The sequence below is a fragment of the Rhinopithecus roxellana genome, chromosome 12 (assembly GCF_007565055.1).
Source record: "Rhinopithecus roxellana isolate Shanxi Qingling chromosome 12, ASM756505v1, whole genome shotgun sequence".
Taxonomy (NCBI): domain Eukaryota; kingdom Metazoa; phylum Chordata; class Mammalia; order Primates; family Cercopithecidae; genus Rhinopithecus; species Rhinopithecus roxellana.
In genome coordinates this window covers 88,929,894-88,947,074 of record NC_044560.1, presented here as the reverse complement: position 1 = coordinate 88,947,074, position 17,181 = coordinate 88,929,894, and the positions used below count along the sequence as shown (strand labels likewise).

Genomic DNA, 17,181 nt, shown 5'->3' with positions numbered 1-17,181 from the left:
CTCTATACTACTGCAGGAAACATAGTTGCTTTTATGTTTTCTCCAATGTTGGATCTTCTTGTGTGTTGTGTGCCCTACCCATAGTTTTATAGTGGATGCCTGAAGACCTATTGTAGAAACTTGCCTGGCAAGGCCTGCAAGATGAATTAGCCACATCAGCCTAAATCAGATCATCTGTCAGGGTGATTCAGAGGCCTCACCACACTGCTCCTTTTTGCATTCTGCTAGTGATATTGCCAGGTCAGGAAATCATTGATGATTTTCTGAGAAAATAATTGTTTTGTTACTGTTTTCCCTTTTGCAGGAAGATCTGTTTCAGCAACCAGGCCTGAGGTCAGAATTTGAACATGTCAGGGACTGCTTGGATACTGGAATGATTGATAACCTCTGTATCCTTCAGACATTCAACTGTGTGTGTGTGTGAGAGAGAGACAGTGAGAGAGAATATGAGTGAGAGAGAGAGAATATGAGTGAGAGAGGTGAGAAAAAGGAAAGTATTTTATGGCTCAAAATCTGATATTGTATCCTCAGCTACCATGTTTTATTTAAAGTTTGCATAGAGAAGGCTTTACACTTTTATTTTATTTTATTTTTTTGAGATAGGGTCCATCTCTATCACCCAGGCTGGAGTGCAGTAGTGTGATCTTGGATCACTGCAGCCTTTACCTCCTGGGCTCAAGCGATCCTCTCACCTCACCCTCCCGAGTAGCTTGGACCACAGGTACATACTATCATACCTGGCTAATTTTTGAACTTTTTGTAGAGGCAGGGTTTCACCATGTAGCCCAGGCTAAGAATTTACAACTTTAAGCAACCAATAGAGCAGGAACTCAGGAGGGCCTGGCTCACCTGACAAACAATGTGGCCCCTTCGAGAAGTTAGGCTGGCATCCTAGCCCTAAGCAGAGAGCCTGACAGGGTAGTCAGCACTTCTGGCACATGCTTGCTCCTGGGCCTTTTCCTAACCATGGGCAGCAGCATCATCGGTTCCTTAACAACAGGCCAAAAGCTGCCAGCAATCATTCTGTAGCTGAAGCCCTGCTGCTTTTCCTGGAGAGCCTTCCAGAGCCTGTCATCTGTTACAGTGCCTACCATAACTGCTTGGAGTGTTCCGGCAACTACACAGCAAGCAAACAGGTGAGAGGAAGCATTGAGCAGCATGTCGTTAGCCCCAGACCCCATGGGGCTGAGGGAACAGAGTGGACACAGTTCCTCAAGTGCAGCATCTCAGAAACTGAACACCTTATCTTTCCTTCTCAAACCTGTTCTTTCTCTTATGTCTTTGTTTCTTTTAATGGCATCAACCTTAATTCCAGTGAGTCAACCTCAAAACCTGAGTCATTTCTGACTCCACCCTCTCCTTGCCTCCCACATGCCCAGTCTCGTTACTCTATCCCCCGTCCTCTCTCTTCCATTCTCATTGCCAGTCTCGTTGCTCTATCCCCCGTCCTCTCTCTTCCATTCTCATTGTACCTAGCTTGGCTCAGTGCCCTGCATTCACGGTTTCCTGTTGATTTGTTTTGCACACTGCCATCAGATTGTGTATTCTAAAGCTATTGTCATGTGACTGTTGGTCAAAAACCATACTTGGCTCTCTATTGCCAATTACTGATCTTAAATATCGAAGACTTTCTATGATCTAGCTTGGTGGTTCACACGTACAACAGGCCTTGGCAGAATAATCTAGAAAACTTGCCAATAATAGAGATTCTAAAGCCATACCCCAAATCCACTGAATCACAATAACTTTTTTTTTTTTTTTTTTTTTTTTTTTTTTTTGAGATGGAGTCTTGCTGTATTACCTAGGCTAGAGTGAATTGCACAATCTCGGCTCACTGTAACCTCTGCCTCCTAGGTTCAAGTGATTCTCCTGCCCCAGCCTCCTGAGTAGCTGGGATTACAGGCGTGCACCACCGCGCCTGGCTAATTTTTGTATTTTTAGTAGAGATGGGGTTTCACCATGTTGGCCGGGCTAGTCTCGAACTCCTGACCTCAGGTGATCCACCTGCTTCGGCCTCCCAAAGTGCTGGGATTATAGGCATGAGCCACTGAGCCCGGCCCATAATCACTTTTGGAATCTATTTTGTTTAAGCTTCCAAACTGATTCTGATATGCAGATAGCTGGAGTACTCATTGATCAGGGCCTGATTAACCCTTCTAGTTATGCTCCTGCCAAAATTGACTCCTCATAAAGTGTTCTCTCTACTTATCTCACTATTTCCCTTCTCCTGCCCTTTTTTATACTTTCTTTGCTCTAAATAACCCCAGTTCTTATCTCTGTAAGTCCAATTTTGTCTTATATTCAAGACCCAACTAAAATGTCTTATTTCCTTTAGTCTTATAGGAACATGTAGTTAAAAGTTTGACTTCTAAATTCATGTTGCATTTGACTCCTACCTCTCTTTTGGTACTTATGCCAAGTAGTAAGCAACCAGTTTTCTGTGCACAGTCTTTCTCGTGCACTTGGATCGTGTACACAGTTCTTGGACTATAGTAGCCACTTGACAAACAATTCAGTGAACAAAAGACAAATGCCAGTTCCTTCTCTTTCAGGTCATTTCTACTCTCCCCACATTCTACAAAAATGTCTTCCACTACTTGATGGCGTTTTTACAAGAACTGCTGAAAAATTCAGCAAAAAATCATTTGGATGAGAATATTCTAGGTAAGCAGCCAAATGTCTATGGAAAGCATTTCTGCAAACTGAGACTTGTAATGAGAAATGAGGTTGAGGAGGGGCCCAGGTCCCTTGCAGTAGAACTAAAATGTCAAGGTCTGGGCAAAGATTTTTTAAAGCAGAAAGTTTTGCATTTGGACACTCCTCCCTACTCCTAACAACACAAGAATAAGTATAGTCATGGGCTGGGTGTGGTGGCTCACACCTGTAATCCTAGCACTTTGTGAGGCTGAGGTGGGTGGATCACCTGAGGTCAGGAGTTTGGGACCAGCCTGGCCAACATGGTGAAACCCCACCTGTACTAAAAATATAAAAATTAGCTGGGTGTGGTGGCGCATGCCTGTAATCCCAGCTAAACGGGAGGCTGAGTTGGGAGAATTGCTTGAAACCGGGAGGCGGAGGCTGCAGTGACCCGAGATGCCACTGCACTCCAGCCTGGGCGACAGAGTGAGACTCCATTCCCTTCGCCCCCAAAAAAAAGTATAGTCATGTACCATATATCATCTTGGTCAACGAAGGACCACATATACGATGGAGGGCCAATAAGATTATAATACTGTGGTTTTGTGTGTGTGTTTGTGTATGCGTGCGTGTGTGTGTGTGTGCTTAAGAAAGTCTCACTCTGTCACCCAGGCTGGAGTGCAGTGGTGTGATCTCAGCTCACTGCAACCTCCACCTCCTGGGTTCAAGTGATTCTTCTGCCTTGGCCCCCTGAGTAGCTGGGATTATAGGCGCTTGCCACTATGCCCAGCTTTTAAATTAAATTGAATTAATTAATTAATTAATTTTTTAGAGACGGAGTCTTGCTCTGTCGCCAGGCTGGAGTGCAGTGGCATGATCTCAGCTCACTGCAACTTCCACCTCCTGGGTTCAAGCAATTCTCCTGCCTCAGCCTTACAAGTAGCTGGGACTACAGGCGCGCACTACCACACCCAGCCAATTTTTGTATTTTTAGTAGAGACAGGGTTTCACCGTGTTGGCCAGGATGGTCTCAATCTCTTGACCTCATGATTCCGCCCGCCTCGGCCTCCCAAAGTGCTGGGATTAGAGGGCTGAGCCTCCGTGCCCGGCTTTTTTTTTTTTTTTAAGGGCAGTGACCAGCCCAACGTGCCCACCCTCCCCGCTGCGGGATGGGAGAGGGCTGGGAGCCAGATGGCCACCCCAGCCCTCACAGCCACCCCTCGGACAGGGGCCACAGGGCCACACCCTCCAATGCCCACACCTTAGCCATCCCTACCATGCTCATGGAACCTTGTCTCAGCCTGGGGATGAGCCCCCACCGGGGACAGGGGGTGGTGCGGGGAGGAGGCAGGAACCAGAGAGGCAGGACACCAAGCAGGGCCGTCTCCCCTATAACCTCCCAACCTCAGCCACCTCTGACACAGCACCATTCCCCTTGGAAAGCCCACTGGCAGGACAGGCTAATTTTTGTATTTTTAGTAGAGATGGCGTTTCATCATGTTGGCCTAGCTTGGTCTTGAACTCCTGGCCTCTAGTGATCTGCCTGCTTTGGCTTCCCAAAGTGCTAGGATGACAGGTGTGAGCCACCATGCCTGGCTCATAATACCGTATTTTTGATGTGCCTTTCCTATGTTTAGATATATTTGGATGCACACATACTTAGCACTGTGTTACAACTGCCTATAGTATTCAGTATAGTAACATGCTGTACAGAAGCCTAGGAGCAATAGACTATACCATATAGAATTGTGTAAGTACAAGTGTAAGTATAAGTTTGTGAAAGTTTAAGTACACTCTGATGTTTGCACAATGACGAAATCACTTAATGACACATTTCTCAGAACATATCCCTGTTAAGTGATGTGTGTCTTTAGTACCTTCTTTTGCTGAATCATTTCTTTTCTGTGTTTTTTCTTGCAGCTAGCATATTTGGCAGCTTATTGCTTCGAAACCCAGCTGGTCACCAAAAGCTTGATATGACAGAGAAGAAAAAGGCTCAAGAATTTATTCACCAGTTCCTCTGCAACCCACTCTGAGCCTCTGTATCTCTCCTCCTATTTTACTTGAGGCTGCCAATTACCAGCCCCACCTGTTTCAGCTCAAGAGCTGCCTTAAGATAATTATGTGAGGCCAGTTGGTAGCAAGAATGGCAGCTATTTCCTGAGCCTAGTACCCTGACTAAGCCCACCATTGGTTAGCACACTCAGTGCTGTGAGTCGTGAAGACACGGGAGAAAATCCACCATAATAAAACTGACATTCAATTTTCAACTTTAGTTATTTAACACAGATTGATCTTTTTTTTTTTTTTTTTTGAGATGGAGTTTCGCTTTTGTTGCCCAGTCTGGAGTGCATTGGTGTGGTCTTGGCTCACTGAACCTCTGCCTCTCGAGTAGCTAGGATTATAGGCGTCTGCCACCACGCCTGGCTAATTTTTTTGTATTTTTAGTAGAGACAGGGTTTCACCATGTTGGCCAGGCTGGTCTCGAATGCCTGGCCTTAGGTGATCCAGGCCTCCCAAAGTGCTGGGATTACAGGTGTGAACCACCATGCCTGGCCTAAAATGTTTTTAAATAACTGTATTTGTTGTACTCACTCCTCCTACCTCCAGGGCATAGTCAGTGCCTTCCCTGTAGCCTGGGCTGAGATCCCCATGAGCAGATATTTGATGGAAAGTCCTGAAAAGCCAATGAGTTGGATGGCAAGAATGCAGGCAGAAGCTGCTGGGTAGAACAGGCCACAGCCACCCCAGATGCTTTCAGTGCTCTGTCTGAGGACGTGTATATGCATATGCAAACTCTACCCCCGTTCCTGCCCAGATAATGGCTCGATAACTCTGAAGCTGGTTGCTCAGCCTCTGATTTAATTTTTAAATACAGGCATTTAAAAAATTAAAATGACCAGGCACAGTGGCTCACGCCTGTAATCTCAGCACTTTGGGAGACTAAGGTGTGAGGATCACTTGAGACCAGGAGTTTGGGACCAGCCTGGGCAACACAGGGAGACCCCATCTCTACAAAAACATTTTTAAAAAACTAGCTGGGCATGGTGATGCATGCCTGTGGTCTGTTACTTGGGAGGCTGACGTGGGTGGCTCACTTGAGCACAGGAGTTTGAGGCTGCAGTGAGCTATGAACACATCACCGTACGCCTGCCCGGGTGAGAGAGGGAGACCCCATCTCTAAAAATGTAAAATTACTGAAAAAATGAGTGTTCGGTGAAACAAGTGGGATTTTCTGGGTCAGCAAGTCTTCCAAACTGTATATGATGCTTCCCGTCTCCGTGTGTAATATATTTTAATGATAAATGTATTTTTAACAGTGGTGGTTGTATATGTTTTTATCTCTTAAGAGATGGCAGTTCGCTGCAGCTGGACTTTGTGGCTCAAGCCTTGGGGCCAAAGAGACATATTCCTGGCAGTCTGGTGGGTACCAGTCACTATTGACATACTTCCAGCAAGAAATGGTTATGGCACTGGCCTGAACCCCTTGACCCCTGGTCTAGTCTTTGGAGTTGTCCGACTCTGAATATTCGAGAGAAGCAGCTTATGGTTACAACAGGCAGTGGCAGCTGGGAGGATCTAACAGCTAGATCCTCCAGGCATTTGGAAAGGACAGGGGCATAACGAAGGCACATGCAGAATCGCTTCCTGGGTACGAATGCCCACGACTGGGCACTGTAACATGGGTTTAAGACACGGGCCAGCAGAACAATGTGAAAGGTTAAAGAAGGGAGTGGCCGGTAGGTGGCGCTAACTGGCCCGGGCATGAGTCCCGCCGAAGCTGCGTCCTCTTGCAGGGGAAGAAAGTTGGGACCGCCAGCCTGGGCAAGAGTGTGAGAAGAGAGCTGGGCGTCCTAGGCAAGCGCGTGAGAAGGGAAGAGGCGGCGGCGTCCTCTCCAGCTGGGCTCAGAATACTCTTAGGTCTGCCTTTGGGGTCTTCTCTTCCTTTCTGGGCCTCCCGTCTGTGTTAACTTTGATGGGTGCTGAAGGGAAGGCCGAGGCCCCGGCGGGAGAAATCTAGGCACGTCGCGGTCGTCCAGGCTCCCCTGGCGGGTTGGAGCCAGGGTTCTGACTGCCAACTGTGGTCCTTCCCGCTGCTGCTGTGGCTGCCAGGGCGAGGGCGGGCAGCGCAAACCTAGCTGAGGACATTTCGGATTCTTCCTTGGGGATTCGTGCCCTTCTCCTTGATTCCAGTGCCGCGAGGGCGACACCCTGCGGGCCGCCCGTGACACCCCGGGCGCTTCCCCACGCGAATAAACTCACCTTCTGGGCGCCTTCCCCTCGGTGCCCCGCCCCGCCCCTCCCGCTCGCCAATTGGAGGCTGCAGCTCAGCCCCCTGACAACCTGAGCCAACCAGAGGCGCCAGGGAGGGGCGGATCCGCTGTCCCCGCCTTCCTCCGGAAAGCGGAAGCGGAAGTGACGTTAGGGGAAGGTGGGGGCAATCATGGTGCCGCTGGGGAGGGGAGAAGCTGCTGCTGCCGCCGTTGCCGGGAGCCGCGGAGGTAAAAGGCGAAACTAGACTTGGCCTGGGCTTGGGACTTACTGGGGGGCGCGGGACTTAGGCTCCCTCCTGAAGCATTTCCCAATAGAGACCTCCGTCTGGTCACCATAGGGACCCCACCCCTTCTCCGTTTCCATGGGGATGGGTATCCAGCCCCCCTTTCCTGTTTCCATGGAGACCCGGACCCTGCCCCTCTCCTCGGTGCTTGGAGACCCCCAGCTTGTCTTCAGGTTTTTCTGTGTAGCACTGTGCTGGGGGCTATCCCAGACAGGCTCCTTTTCCCAGCCTTCTCTCAAGGGGGCTCTGTTCGCACTCCTCGTTGGCTACCCTCAAACCTCCTGGTCTTGTTTGTTCCGGACAGTTGGTCTCCGCGTTGCCGCCGAGGGTGCCGGGGCAGCCCACTGGGGCCCTCGGTGCTCTCTTCTCTCTTCTCAGATGCAGCGAAATGTACATCTGTGGGGTTGCGTAAGCCAGAACTAGGGGTCGGGCCGGTACCTCCCGGATCCGATTCTTTGGCCTGTCTCTGGTAACTGTCTAGCCACCCCACTAAGTAAAGGCTCACTTTCTAACCCAGAGCAGAAAAGAAAGATAAAATGCAAAGCCAGACTGAAAACTAAAAGGGATGTGCTGATTGTTTTAAAATTTTCTGTTCTGCCTGCCAGACCCACATTTGTAGAGCCTGTGTTTGCAGATGAAGGAAGAATCACTATTCCAGAACGTGAAAGCTTCAAATGTAGTGTTTTTCTCAAGAGAATATATCTTCCCAAGATAGTATATCTTCACGAGAGAGTATGTCGCCATGTCTTTCATTCATTTAGCTGACATTTGTATCAGTGTACTATGCTAGGGGCTGTAGAAACAAAAATAATAAGACCCAATTCATTAAGGGACGAGAGCCCACTATACAACCATAACTTCTTGTTAACACCATATTGTTTTAGGACATAGATAGATACAGTGATCTTCATTGTTTGTGCCTGACTGGGGATTAGCCCTTCCACCCAGAAGGTTGAAACATCTGTTCTAGGTAGGAGGGAAGAAATTCACACTTGTTCCTCTACTATTTACCAAACATTGTGCTTTACATATGTTGCCTCTTTTATTCCTTATAAAAACTTTGAGAGAACAGGAATTACTAGTCCCACCTTGCACATAAGAAAAACGAGGCACAGAAAAGTTACCCATGTAGTAAAAGGCAAAGCCAAGATTTGTAGATAGATGACTCTGCCTCCAAAGCCTTGCTCCTTCTACCATAAACTACATGAAACCATTTACTGCTTCGTGGTCTGATTTGGAGGGTATTTGAGTGGAGTTTCTCTTAAGATTTGTAGCAACTCAGCCTTTAAGCAGCTACTGTTCTGTTTGCTCTTTTGTCCCCTTTAAATATTTTGACCAAGTTTCAAATTGTTTGACAGGCATATTCAGAGGGTCTTATGAACTTACTACTTCAATTTTTGAAAAGCTTTTTTCTTTTCTTTTCTTTTCTTTTCTTTTCCTTTCTTGTAGAGATGGGGGTCTCACTATGTTGACGAGGCTGATCTCAAACTCCTGGCCTCAAGCGATCCTCCCATCTCAGCCTCCCAAAGTGCTGGGATTACAGGCATGAGCCACCACGCCCGGTCAGCATTGCTTTTCTTTAAAAATGACTTGATGAGCCGGGCGCGGTGGCTCACGCCTGTAATTCCAGCACTTTGGGAGGCCGAGGCGGGCAGATCACAAGGTCAGGAGATCAAGACCGTGGTGAAACCCCGTCCTTACTAAAAATACAAAAAATTAGCCAGGCGTAGTGGCAGGCACCTGTAGTCCCAGCTACTCGAGAGGCTGAGCCAGGAGGATGGCATGAACCCGGGAGGCAGAGCTTGCAGTGAGCCGAGATCGTGCCACTGCACTCCAGCCTGGGCAACAGAGCGAGACTCTGTCTCAAAAAAAAAATGACTTGATGGTTTTAAAGTTAAAATAAAATAAAAAAAATTATTCCCAAGGATGGTTTTTCATTTGCTTTAGCTTGCTCTTTAAATGAGAGGGAAAATGAACCTTGTGGTTGCTGAGGAGGTGCGTGGGTCTTGTGGTATGACTCTTAACTCTGGCTTTGTTCTGTTACAGACAAGTCATTACGTTTTCATTTCTCACAATTGGGCTGAGCACAACTGAACCATGGGGGAACACAGTCCAGACGACAACATCATCTACTTTGAGGCAGAGGAAGATGAGCTGACCCCTGATGATAAAATGCTCAGGTTTGTGGATAAAAACGGACTGGTGCCTTCCTCATCTGGAACTGTTTATGATAGGACCACTGTTCTTATTGAGCAGGACCCTGGCACTTTGGAGGATGAAGATGATGATGGACAGTGCGGAGAACACTTGCCTTTTCTAGTAGGGGGTGAAGAGGGCTTTCACCTGATAGATCATGAAGCAATGTCCCAGGGTTATGTGCAGCACATTATCTCACCAGATCAGATTCATTTGACAATAAACCCTGGTTCCACACCCATGCCAAGAAATATCGAAGGTGCAACCCTCACTCTGCAGTCGGAATGTCCGGAAACAAAACGTAAAGAAGTAAGTAAAGCAGTCAGTGAGGGCCTAGTTTGGTTTTGGGGCAAGTCCTTACAAAATTCTTGGTGCAAATTTTAGCTGGGGAGTGAAGGAGTGCGTGGGGTTAGGACTTACAGTAGTTTTGCTTATCAGCAACACATATGCTTCAGGTTTTGTTGTGATTGCTTCTGGACCTTTTGGTTTGTATAGCCATGTTGAAATTTGGCAATATGAAATTGTAATTTCTTGAATTTCCTTCCCCAAATCATAAATAAAACAGAAATTTCACTTAAGTAGGCCCATGTTTCTGGTGCTAAAATGACTATTTAGCTTATCTAACAGGGAAATAACTAGAGTTGGCTTATTTGATAAAGAAATAACTATGTTTGGCTTATCTCCGCTTTGTGTTTAAATGATTTGTTTTGGAGATGAGTATCTGCTGGAATATGTTTTATTATCTTAGTGAATGTTTAATGAACTTTTATTTCACGTGGCACACGCCTGTAATCCCAGCACTTTGGGAGGCTGAGGCAGGTGGATCACTTGAGGTCAGGAGTTCAAGAGCAGCCTGGCCAACATGGTGAAACCCCGTCTCTGCTAAAAATATAAAAATTAGCCGGGCGTGGTGGTGCATGGCTGTAATCCCAGCTACTCAGGAGGCTGAGGCAGGAGAATCACTTGGACCCGGGAGGCAGAGGTTGCAGTGAGCCGAGATCATGCCACTGTACTCCAGCCTGGGCGATAGAGTGAGACTCCATCTAAAAAAAAAAAAAAGAAAGAAAGAAAGAAAGAAATTCAGGCTGGGCACAGTGGCTGATGCCTGTAATCCCAAAACTTTCTGTAATCCCAGCACTGGGAGGCTGAGGCAGGTGGATCACCTGAGGTCAAGACCACCCTGGCCAACATGGTGGAACCCCGTCTGTTCTAAAAAGAGAAAAATTACCCAGGCATGGTGGTGGGTGCCTGTAATCCCAGCTATTCGGGAAGCTGAGGCAGGGGAATTACTTGAATCCAAGAGGTGGAGGTTGCAGTGAGCCAAGATCGCGCCACTGTACTCCAGCCTGGATGACAGAGAGAGACTCAGTCTCAAAAAAAAAGGGAAATTCAGGCAAGAGGCAGTAAATGAGAGCAGGTTATCTAAAATAAGTTTTCATTTTCATGTTTAGCTAATGTGAGGAAGGTGATGCATGTCAGGATGCTTTGAAAACTGCAAAGCATTTTACAAATTACATTAGTGGTTATTATTAGCAGAATAAAAGTTCTGGTTTAAAGGTAGTGAAATACATTATCCAGGAACTTTTTTTTTTTTGAGACGGAGTTTTACTCTTGTTGCCTAAGCTGGAGTGCAACGGCACGATCTTGGCTCACTGCAACCTCTGCCTCCTGGGTTCAAGCAATTCTCCTGCCTCAGCCTCCTGAGTAGCTGGGATTATAGGCAGGCGCCACGATGCCCAGCTAATTTTTTGTATTTTTAGTAGAAATGGGGTTTCACCATGTTAACCAGGCTGTTCTCGAATTCTTGACTTCAGGTGATCCACCCGCCTCAGCCTTCCAAAGTGCTGGGATTACAGGCATCAGCCACCACGCCTGGCCTATCCAGGAACTATTACAGGTCAATTAGAAAAAAATAGGCCACTGGTAGTTACAGTACCAAGGACTAAATGTAAGATGTTACTAAACAGAAATAGGGTGAATGATTTAGCAATATCTTTTTCACTGTGGTTGAGGTCTTGAAATTGCATATGGCTTATTGATGGCATATCACTTTACCTTTGCTAACCTTAGAGAGACCATCTTGTCTCACCTCCTACCCTATGCAGAAATTTCCCTATGGCATCTCTGACATCAGTTAATCTTGTTTCTGCTTGAAGACATCCAGAACAACAAGAGTACAGTGTTTCATACCTCAGCCCAATACATTTGTTAGCCAGCTCTGATTGTTAGAAAGCTTTTACTTGTATATAACCCAAACCTTCCTTTCTGCAGGTGCCGCCCACTGGTTCTAGATCTGCCTTCCTGAGTAAACTTCCTCCCACAGGACAGTCCATCAGCTATTTGAAGATCATGGTTTTTTCTTCCTCTTGTATAGGCTAACCACCTCCATTTACTTAAATGTCCCTCTGTGACATTTTCCCCAGTCTCTCATCAGCCTAGTCACCTTTGATTATACGAATTCCAGTTTTCCAAAGTGCCTTTTTTTTCTTTTCTTTTTTTGAGACGGAGTTTCGCTCTTGTTGCCCAGGCTGGAGTACAATGGCACGATCTCGGCTCACTACAACCTCTGCCCCCCAGGTTCAAGCGATTCTCCTGCCTCAGCCTCCTGAGTAGCTGGGATTAGAGGCATGTGCTACCATGTCCAACTAATTTTGTATTTTTAGTAGAGACAGCGTTTCTCCATGTTGATCAGGCTGATCTCGAACTCCTGACCTCAGGAGACGCACCTGCCTTGCCCGCCCAAAATGCTGGGATTACAGGCATGAGCCACCACGCCTGGCCCCAAAGTCCTTTTAAAATCTGCAGTTGAGCACAGTCTCATAAGTGTGAGTCAATTAGCATTGAAAACAGTATGGCTCTTATCTCTTAATATGGACACTGTACTACGATTACTATATAGTCTATATTTTATCAGCAACATCTTACTGTTAGCTTATAGTTGGAAATTTCTAGAGTAGTGCTTCTTAACTGCGGGCAGTTTTGCCCTCAGGAGATGTTTGGGAATGTCTAGAAACATTTTGTATTGTCACACTGTGGAGGTGATACTGGAATCTAGTGGGTAGAGGTTAAAGACATTGTTAAATGTTTTACAGTGCACAGGACAGCCCCCTACAACAAAGAACTGGCCCAAAATAGCAATAGTGCTGGGATTGAGAAACCCTGCTCTAGTTTATTCTCATGTATGCAGCTGTCAGATCTTACAAAAATGAAAATGGGGACCTGCCTGTAGGCCTTATTAAAAATATCTACTGGCCGGACATGGTGGCTCACGCCTGTAATCCCAACACTTTGGGAGGCCAAGGCGGGTGGATCACCTAAGGTCAGGAGTTTGAGACCAGCGTGGCCAACACAATGAAACCCTGTCTCTATTAAAAATACAAAAAGTTAGCTGGGCTTGGTGGCAGATGCCTGTAATCTCAGCTACTCCGGAGATTGAGGCAGGGTAATTGCTTGAACCCGGGAGGTGGAGGTTGCAGTGAGCCAAGACGTGCCACTGCACTCCAGCCTGGGCACCAAGAACGAAACTCTGTCTCAAAAAATAAAAAATAAAAATATCTCCCTATGAAATTTTATCTTGTTGATTTCAGTCCAATATTTGAGCTTGTAGGGGGGTTCATTTCAACTCAACAAACATTTAGAGAGCAAAATGCTGTTATGCTCTGTGGATGCTGCAGATGGTTGTGGTAGTAGATTTACAGCATAGAAGCAGAAATTGTTTACACCAGTAATCATAGCAGCAAACACAATGTGGTAAATGTGAAGGAGAGGTACAAATATTGCACTGTGAGCACAGGGAAGCTCACCCTTAATTCTGGGATCAGGGAAGTCTTGTGAAAAAAGTGGCGTTTAAGCTGGTCTTAAAGAATACATACAATTTAGGAAAAAAGCAGGAGGTTTTTTCCAAGAGAGAGGAACAGCATGAAACAAGGAATGCAGGTGGGAGACAGGCCATTTTCAGGGAATAGCCAGTTGTCCTGTTACAACAGAGTCAGCACACTTTTTTCTGCATAGGGCTAAACAGTAAATATTCTGGGCTTTGCAGGCTATAAGGTCTCTGTTGGAACTACTCCATTCTTCCATTGTAGCACAAAAGCAGCCATAGACAATTCATAAATGAATGAACATGACCAAGTTCTGATAAGACTTTACAAAAACAGGCAGTGGGGTGGATTTGGTTCACTGGCTGTAGTGTGTCGACCCTTAGACTAGAACATAGGAGTAGAAGGAGATAAGGATGGAGAGAGAACAAAGATCCAAACATGGAAGGCAGTGATAATCTTCCATGGGTTTTGAACTATACTTTTCTAGAAATGGTGGGAAACCATTGGAGGTGTCTAAGCCAAGGCTAGAGTGGTTAGAAAGAGAATGTGGTTAGAGTAGCATTTTAGAAAGACTGGTCTGGCAGCAGAGGTAGCTTGGAGGCAGAGGAAAACTGGAGACTTTTTGCCCAGTTAGGAGACAGTTGTAGTTTATGTTTGGGGTTTCATTTAAATCTGAAGAAAGGATAGTGGCCTTGTTCATGAGAAGAATCAAGAGCTTTTGTAGAGGTATGAGAGAACTTTGTACATGTTATTGGAGTTTGATGAATGAGCCATGAGTTGGGCATGATTCAAAGGTTTTGAATAGGCTGGGCACAGTGACTTGTGCCTGTAATCCCAGCACTTTCAGAGGCCGAGGTGAGTGGATCACTTGAGGTCTGGAGCTCTAGACCAGCCTGGCCAACATGGTGAAACCCTATCTCTACTAAAAAGACAAAAGCTATCTGGTCATGGTGGTACATGCCTGTAGTCCCAGCTACTTGGGAGGCTGAGGCAGGAGAATCACTTGAACCCAGAGGGCAGAGGGTGCAGTGAGCCAAGATTGTGCCACTGCTCTCCAGCCTGGGCAACAAGGTGAGAATCTGTCTCAAAAAAAAAAAAAAAAAAAAAGGTTTTGAATCATGTTGATTGAAAGGATTCATCCATTTTCCCAAATTTGTTGAGTTTCTGCTGTGTCTTAGCACAGCTTTTTGATGGAACTTCAAATCTAGGTGAAGAGTTAAGCAGTTAAGAGTCTGTTGTGATAGATATTTTAACAGAGGTGTATTCGAAGTGCTGTGTGCATGCTGAGGAGAAAGTGGCTAACTCTGCTCCCTGTACCCTCCAAATGGTGATCCCATTAATAGGAATCAAGAAAGATGGGAAAAGGAAAAAGTTTTGGTGGGGTAATTAATGAGATTGGTAGGAGTGTGTTGAACATATAGTCCTTGGAGAAAAGTAACATGAACAAATGGAAAGCTCATTGGAAACATGGGAAGCTCATTGGAAACATGTATCTGAGGTCAAAGAAATGGTTTGGAGTTAGAATGGTAGTAGAAAGGGACCTTCAAACTGTGGGTAGTTTGCTTAAGGGAGAAGTAAGAGTTGGCCAGAGAACTTCAGGGTTGGAAAGAGAGAGGAACCCAAGAAGATCACAGTAGTCAATGGGATGGGTCGACTGCAGTGTTGTGGAAGCTGAAGGAAGAGAGTGTCAACAAATGAGGATGTTACTCTGTGACCCTGCAGAGGGACTGAGGAGCCCCAAAGAAGCCATTAGTTCTGCTGGTTGTGCAGTTGTTCACATATGATGAGAAGACTTGCCGCAGAGCACTAGGGCTGAAGGCAGGTTTTGAGTGATGAAGAAGTGAGTGAGTGATGAGGAAACAGGAGGCAGGAAATGTCAAGTTGGCTTTTTTTTTTTTTTTTTTTTTAAATGTTTGGTAGTTAGAGGAAGAAGAGTGATGAGGCAGTAGTAGCTAGCTCACGGGGCTTATATCATTTTTATTTAGCATAGGTAATTTGGACATGGTTTAGGACCTAAACTTTAGGCCATCCTCCATTAATGATTACTGTGTGAAAGTGTTTCATGAGCGAATGGTTGGGAAACATTAAGTTAAACCAAGACAGAAATTTGTTGATTGGGACTTCTCAGAGCCTTTGATGTGCCACTAACTAAGAAGGAAGAAAACACAGAATTTTTCAAATGCTTTAAACTTGAGAAACCATTTTTTCGGATCCAATTTCCAGGGATCAGTGTTTTGTGGAACACATTTTGGGAAATGCTGATCTAGGCAGAAAAGGAGGAGATGGTACAGAAGGAATGATTATGCAGTCAGTGAAAAGCTGTCACTTTTCCACTTTGTACTATTCAAATTGGTTTATTCTATTTGCAAGTCTGGTTTGCCATTCATGTCTTCAGGTCATTGATAATCATATTGAATAGCACAGGGTCAAGGATATTATCAGCACTTTGTTCAGTTTGCTGGGGATTTAGCTCACTCCATTTTCCTCCTCCCACCCACATTTTTCCATGCTATCCATGAGACCTTTGTGGAAGATGCTGTATTCTTGAAATCAGTAGGTTTGGGGTTGGGTGGAGTTTGAAGGAGAAGTAGCAGTAGCTTTAGTCTTTGAAAGTCTTGCTTAATGATCAGACATTCAGGAGGCTTGCCTTCCTGAAGCACTGCCTTAGCTTAGCTTTTGTTTTGGCAGTGATTTGGGTATTAAAATCCACTTAATTGGCCTGAAGAGGCTGATGTTTATGACTACTCGATAACAGACTTCATGATCCTTTAGCCCTTCCTTAATCCTTTTCCTTTCATTGTTTTTCAGCTTGGGTTTTTTTTTTTGTTTGTTTGTTTGTTTTTGTTTTTGCCCTCCATGCACAGGTGTTACTCTTGAGAAATCAAATCATTTGATAACTAGTTGGTCTTCTTGGCTTCCCAAGCAGCTTATTTTCTGAGTCACATTTTAGCTTGAATTTCCTGTTTACTCTTGTTTTTTTCATTGTTTCATATAGTGTGGAGTTGGCTTACCTATTACTTCATTTTCTTTTCTTCATGCTTCTCTTATGCAAAAAATAAACCAACCAGAACCTTGCCACATACAGTCTTTTCCTACCACAAGGCCACTGGTCATTCTGACTCAAATTTCACATATCTTATTCTCATGCTTTTTGTTTCATTACTGTCTCCCTACTGATTTGGTAGCTTTGAGATCTATCTTTCTCTCTCTTTCTTCTTTCTTTCTCTCTCTCTTTTTTCTGTCTTTCTCTCTCTCATTCCCTTCCTCCCTCCCTTCCTTCCTTCCTTTCTCTTTCTGTCTTCTTTCCTTTCCTTCTTGAGACAGGGTCTCACTCCGTCACACAGTTTGGAGTGATTACAGTGGTGGGATCATAGCTCACTGTAACCTCAAACTCCTGGGCTCAAGCAGTCCTCCTGCCTCAACCTCCCAAAGTGCTGGGATTATAGGCATGAGCCATGGCACTTGGCCAGCTTGTGAAATTTCTAATCAAAATATTTTCATTCTGCCCAAAAACAAGTTTTTTTTTTTTTTTTTTTTTTGGTTGAGACAGGGTTCCATTTTGTAGCCAGGCTGGAGTACAGTGGCACGATCATGGCTTACTGCAGCCTTCACCTCCCAGGCTCAAGCCATCCTGCCACTTCAGCCTCCACAGTAGCTGGGACCACAGACATGTGCTACTGTGCCGGCTACTTTTTGGTTGTTTTGGTAGAGAGGGGTCTTGCTATGTTGCCCAGGATGGTCTCAAACTCCTGGGCTCATGCAGTCCTTCCAGCTTGGCCTCCCAAAGTATTGTGATTACGGGTGTGAGCCACCATGTCTGACCCTTTAAGGACTTTCTACTCCAAGTCTCTAAGCAGCTGTGTCTTATTGTCGTTTGTTTACTTTTTTTTTTTTTTTTTAAGACACTGGGTCTTGCTATGTTTGCCTAGGCCATGATCATAGCTCACTGTAACCTGGAACTTCTGGCCT

The 17,181-nt window shown here is 45.6% G+C and overlaps 2 protein-coding genes across 2 annotated transcripts in view; both read left to right on the top strand.

The window, feature by feature from the left end:
• INPP5B (inositol polyphosphate-5-phosphatase B) overlaps positions 1-5,959 on the top strand; it is an 83,276-nt gene extending 77,317 nt beyond the window's left edge. Inside the window, 4 exon segments of the mRNA XM_010352683.2 lie at positions 305-389; positions 1,009-1,136; positions 2,553-2,664; positions 4,558-5,959. Of these exon segments, the coding sequence (XP_010350985.1) occupies positions 305-389; positions 1,009-1,136; positions 2,553-2,664; positions 4,558-4,673 (441 nt within the window). The 3' untranslated portion in view covers positions 4,674-5,959.
• A 1,079-nt stretch (positions 5,960-7,038) lies between these two features.
• Positions 7,039-17,181, top strand: part of MTF1 (metal regulatory transcription factor 1) — a 52,873-nt gene continuing 42,730 nt past the window's right edge. Inside the window, exons 1-2 of the mRNA XM_030942466.1 lie at positions 7,039-7,139; positions 9,242-9,700. Coding sequence (XP_030798326.1) covers positions 9,293-9,700 — 408 coding nt within the window. The 5' untranslated portion in view covers positions 7,039-7,139; positions 9,242-9,292. The remainder of the gene's footprint in view (positions 7,140-9,241; positions 9,701-17,181) is intronic.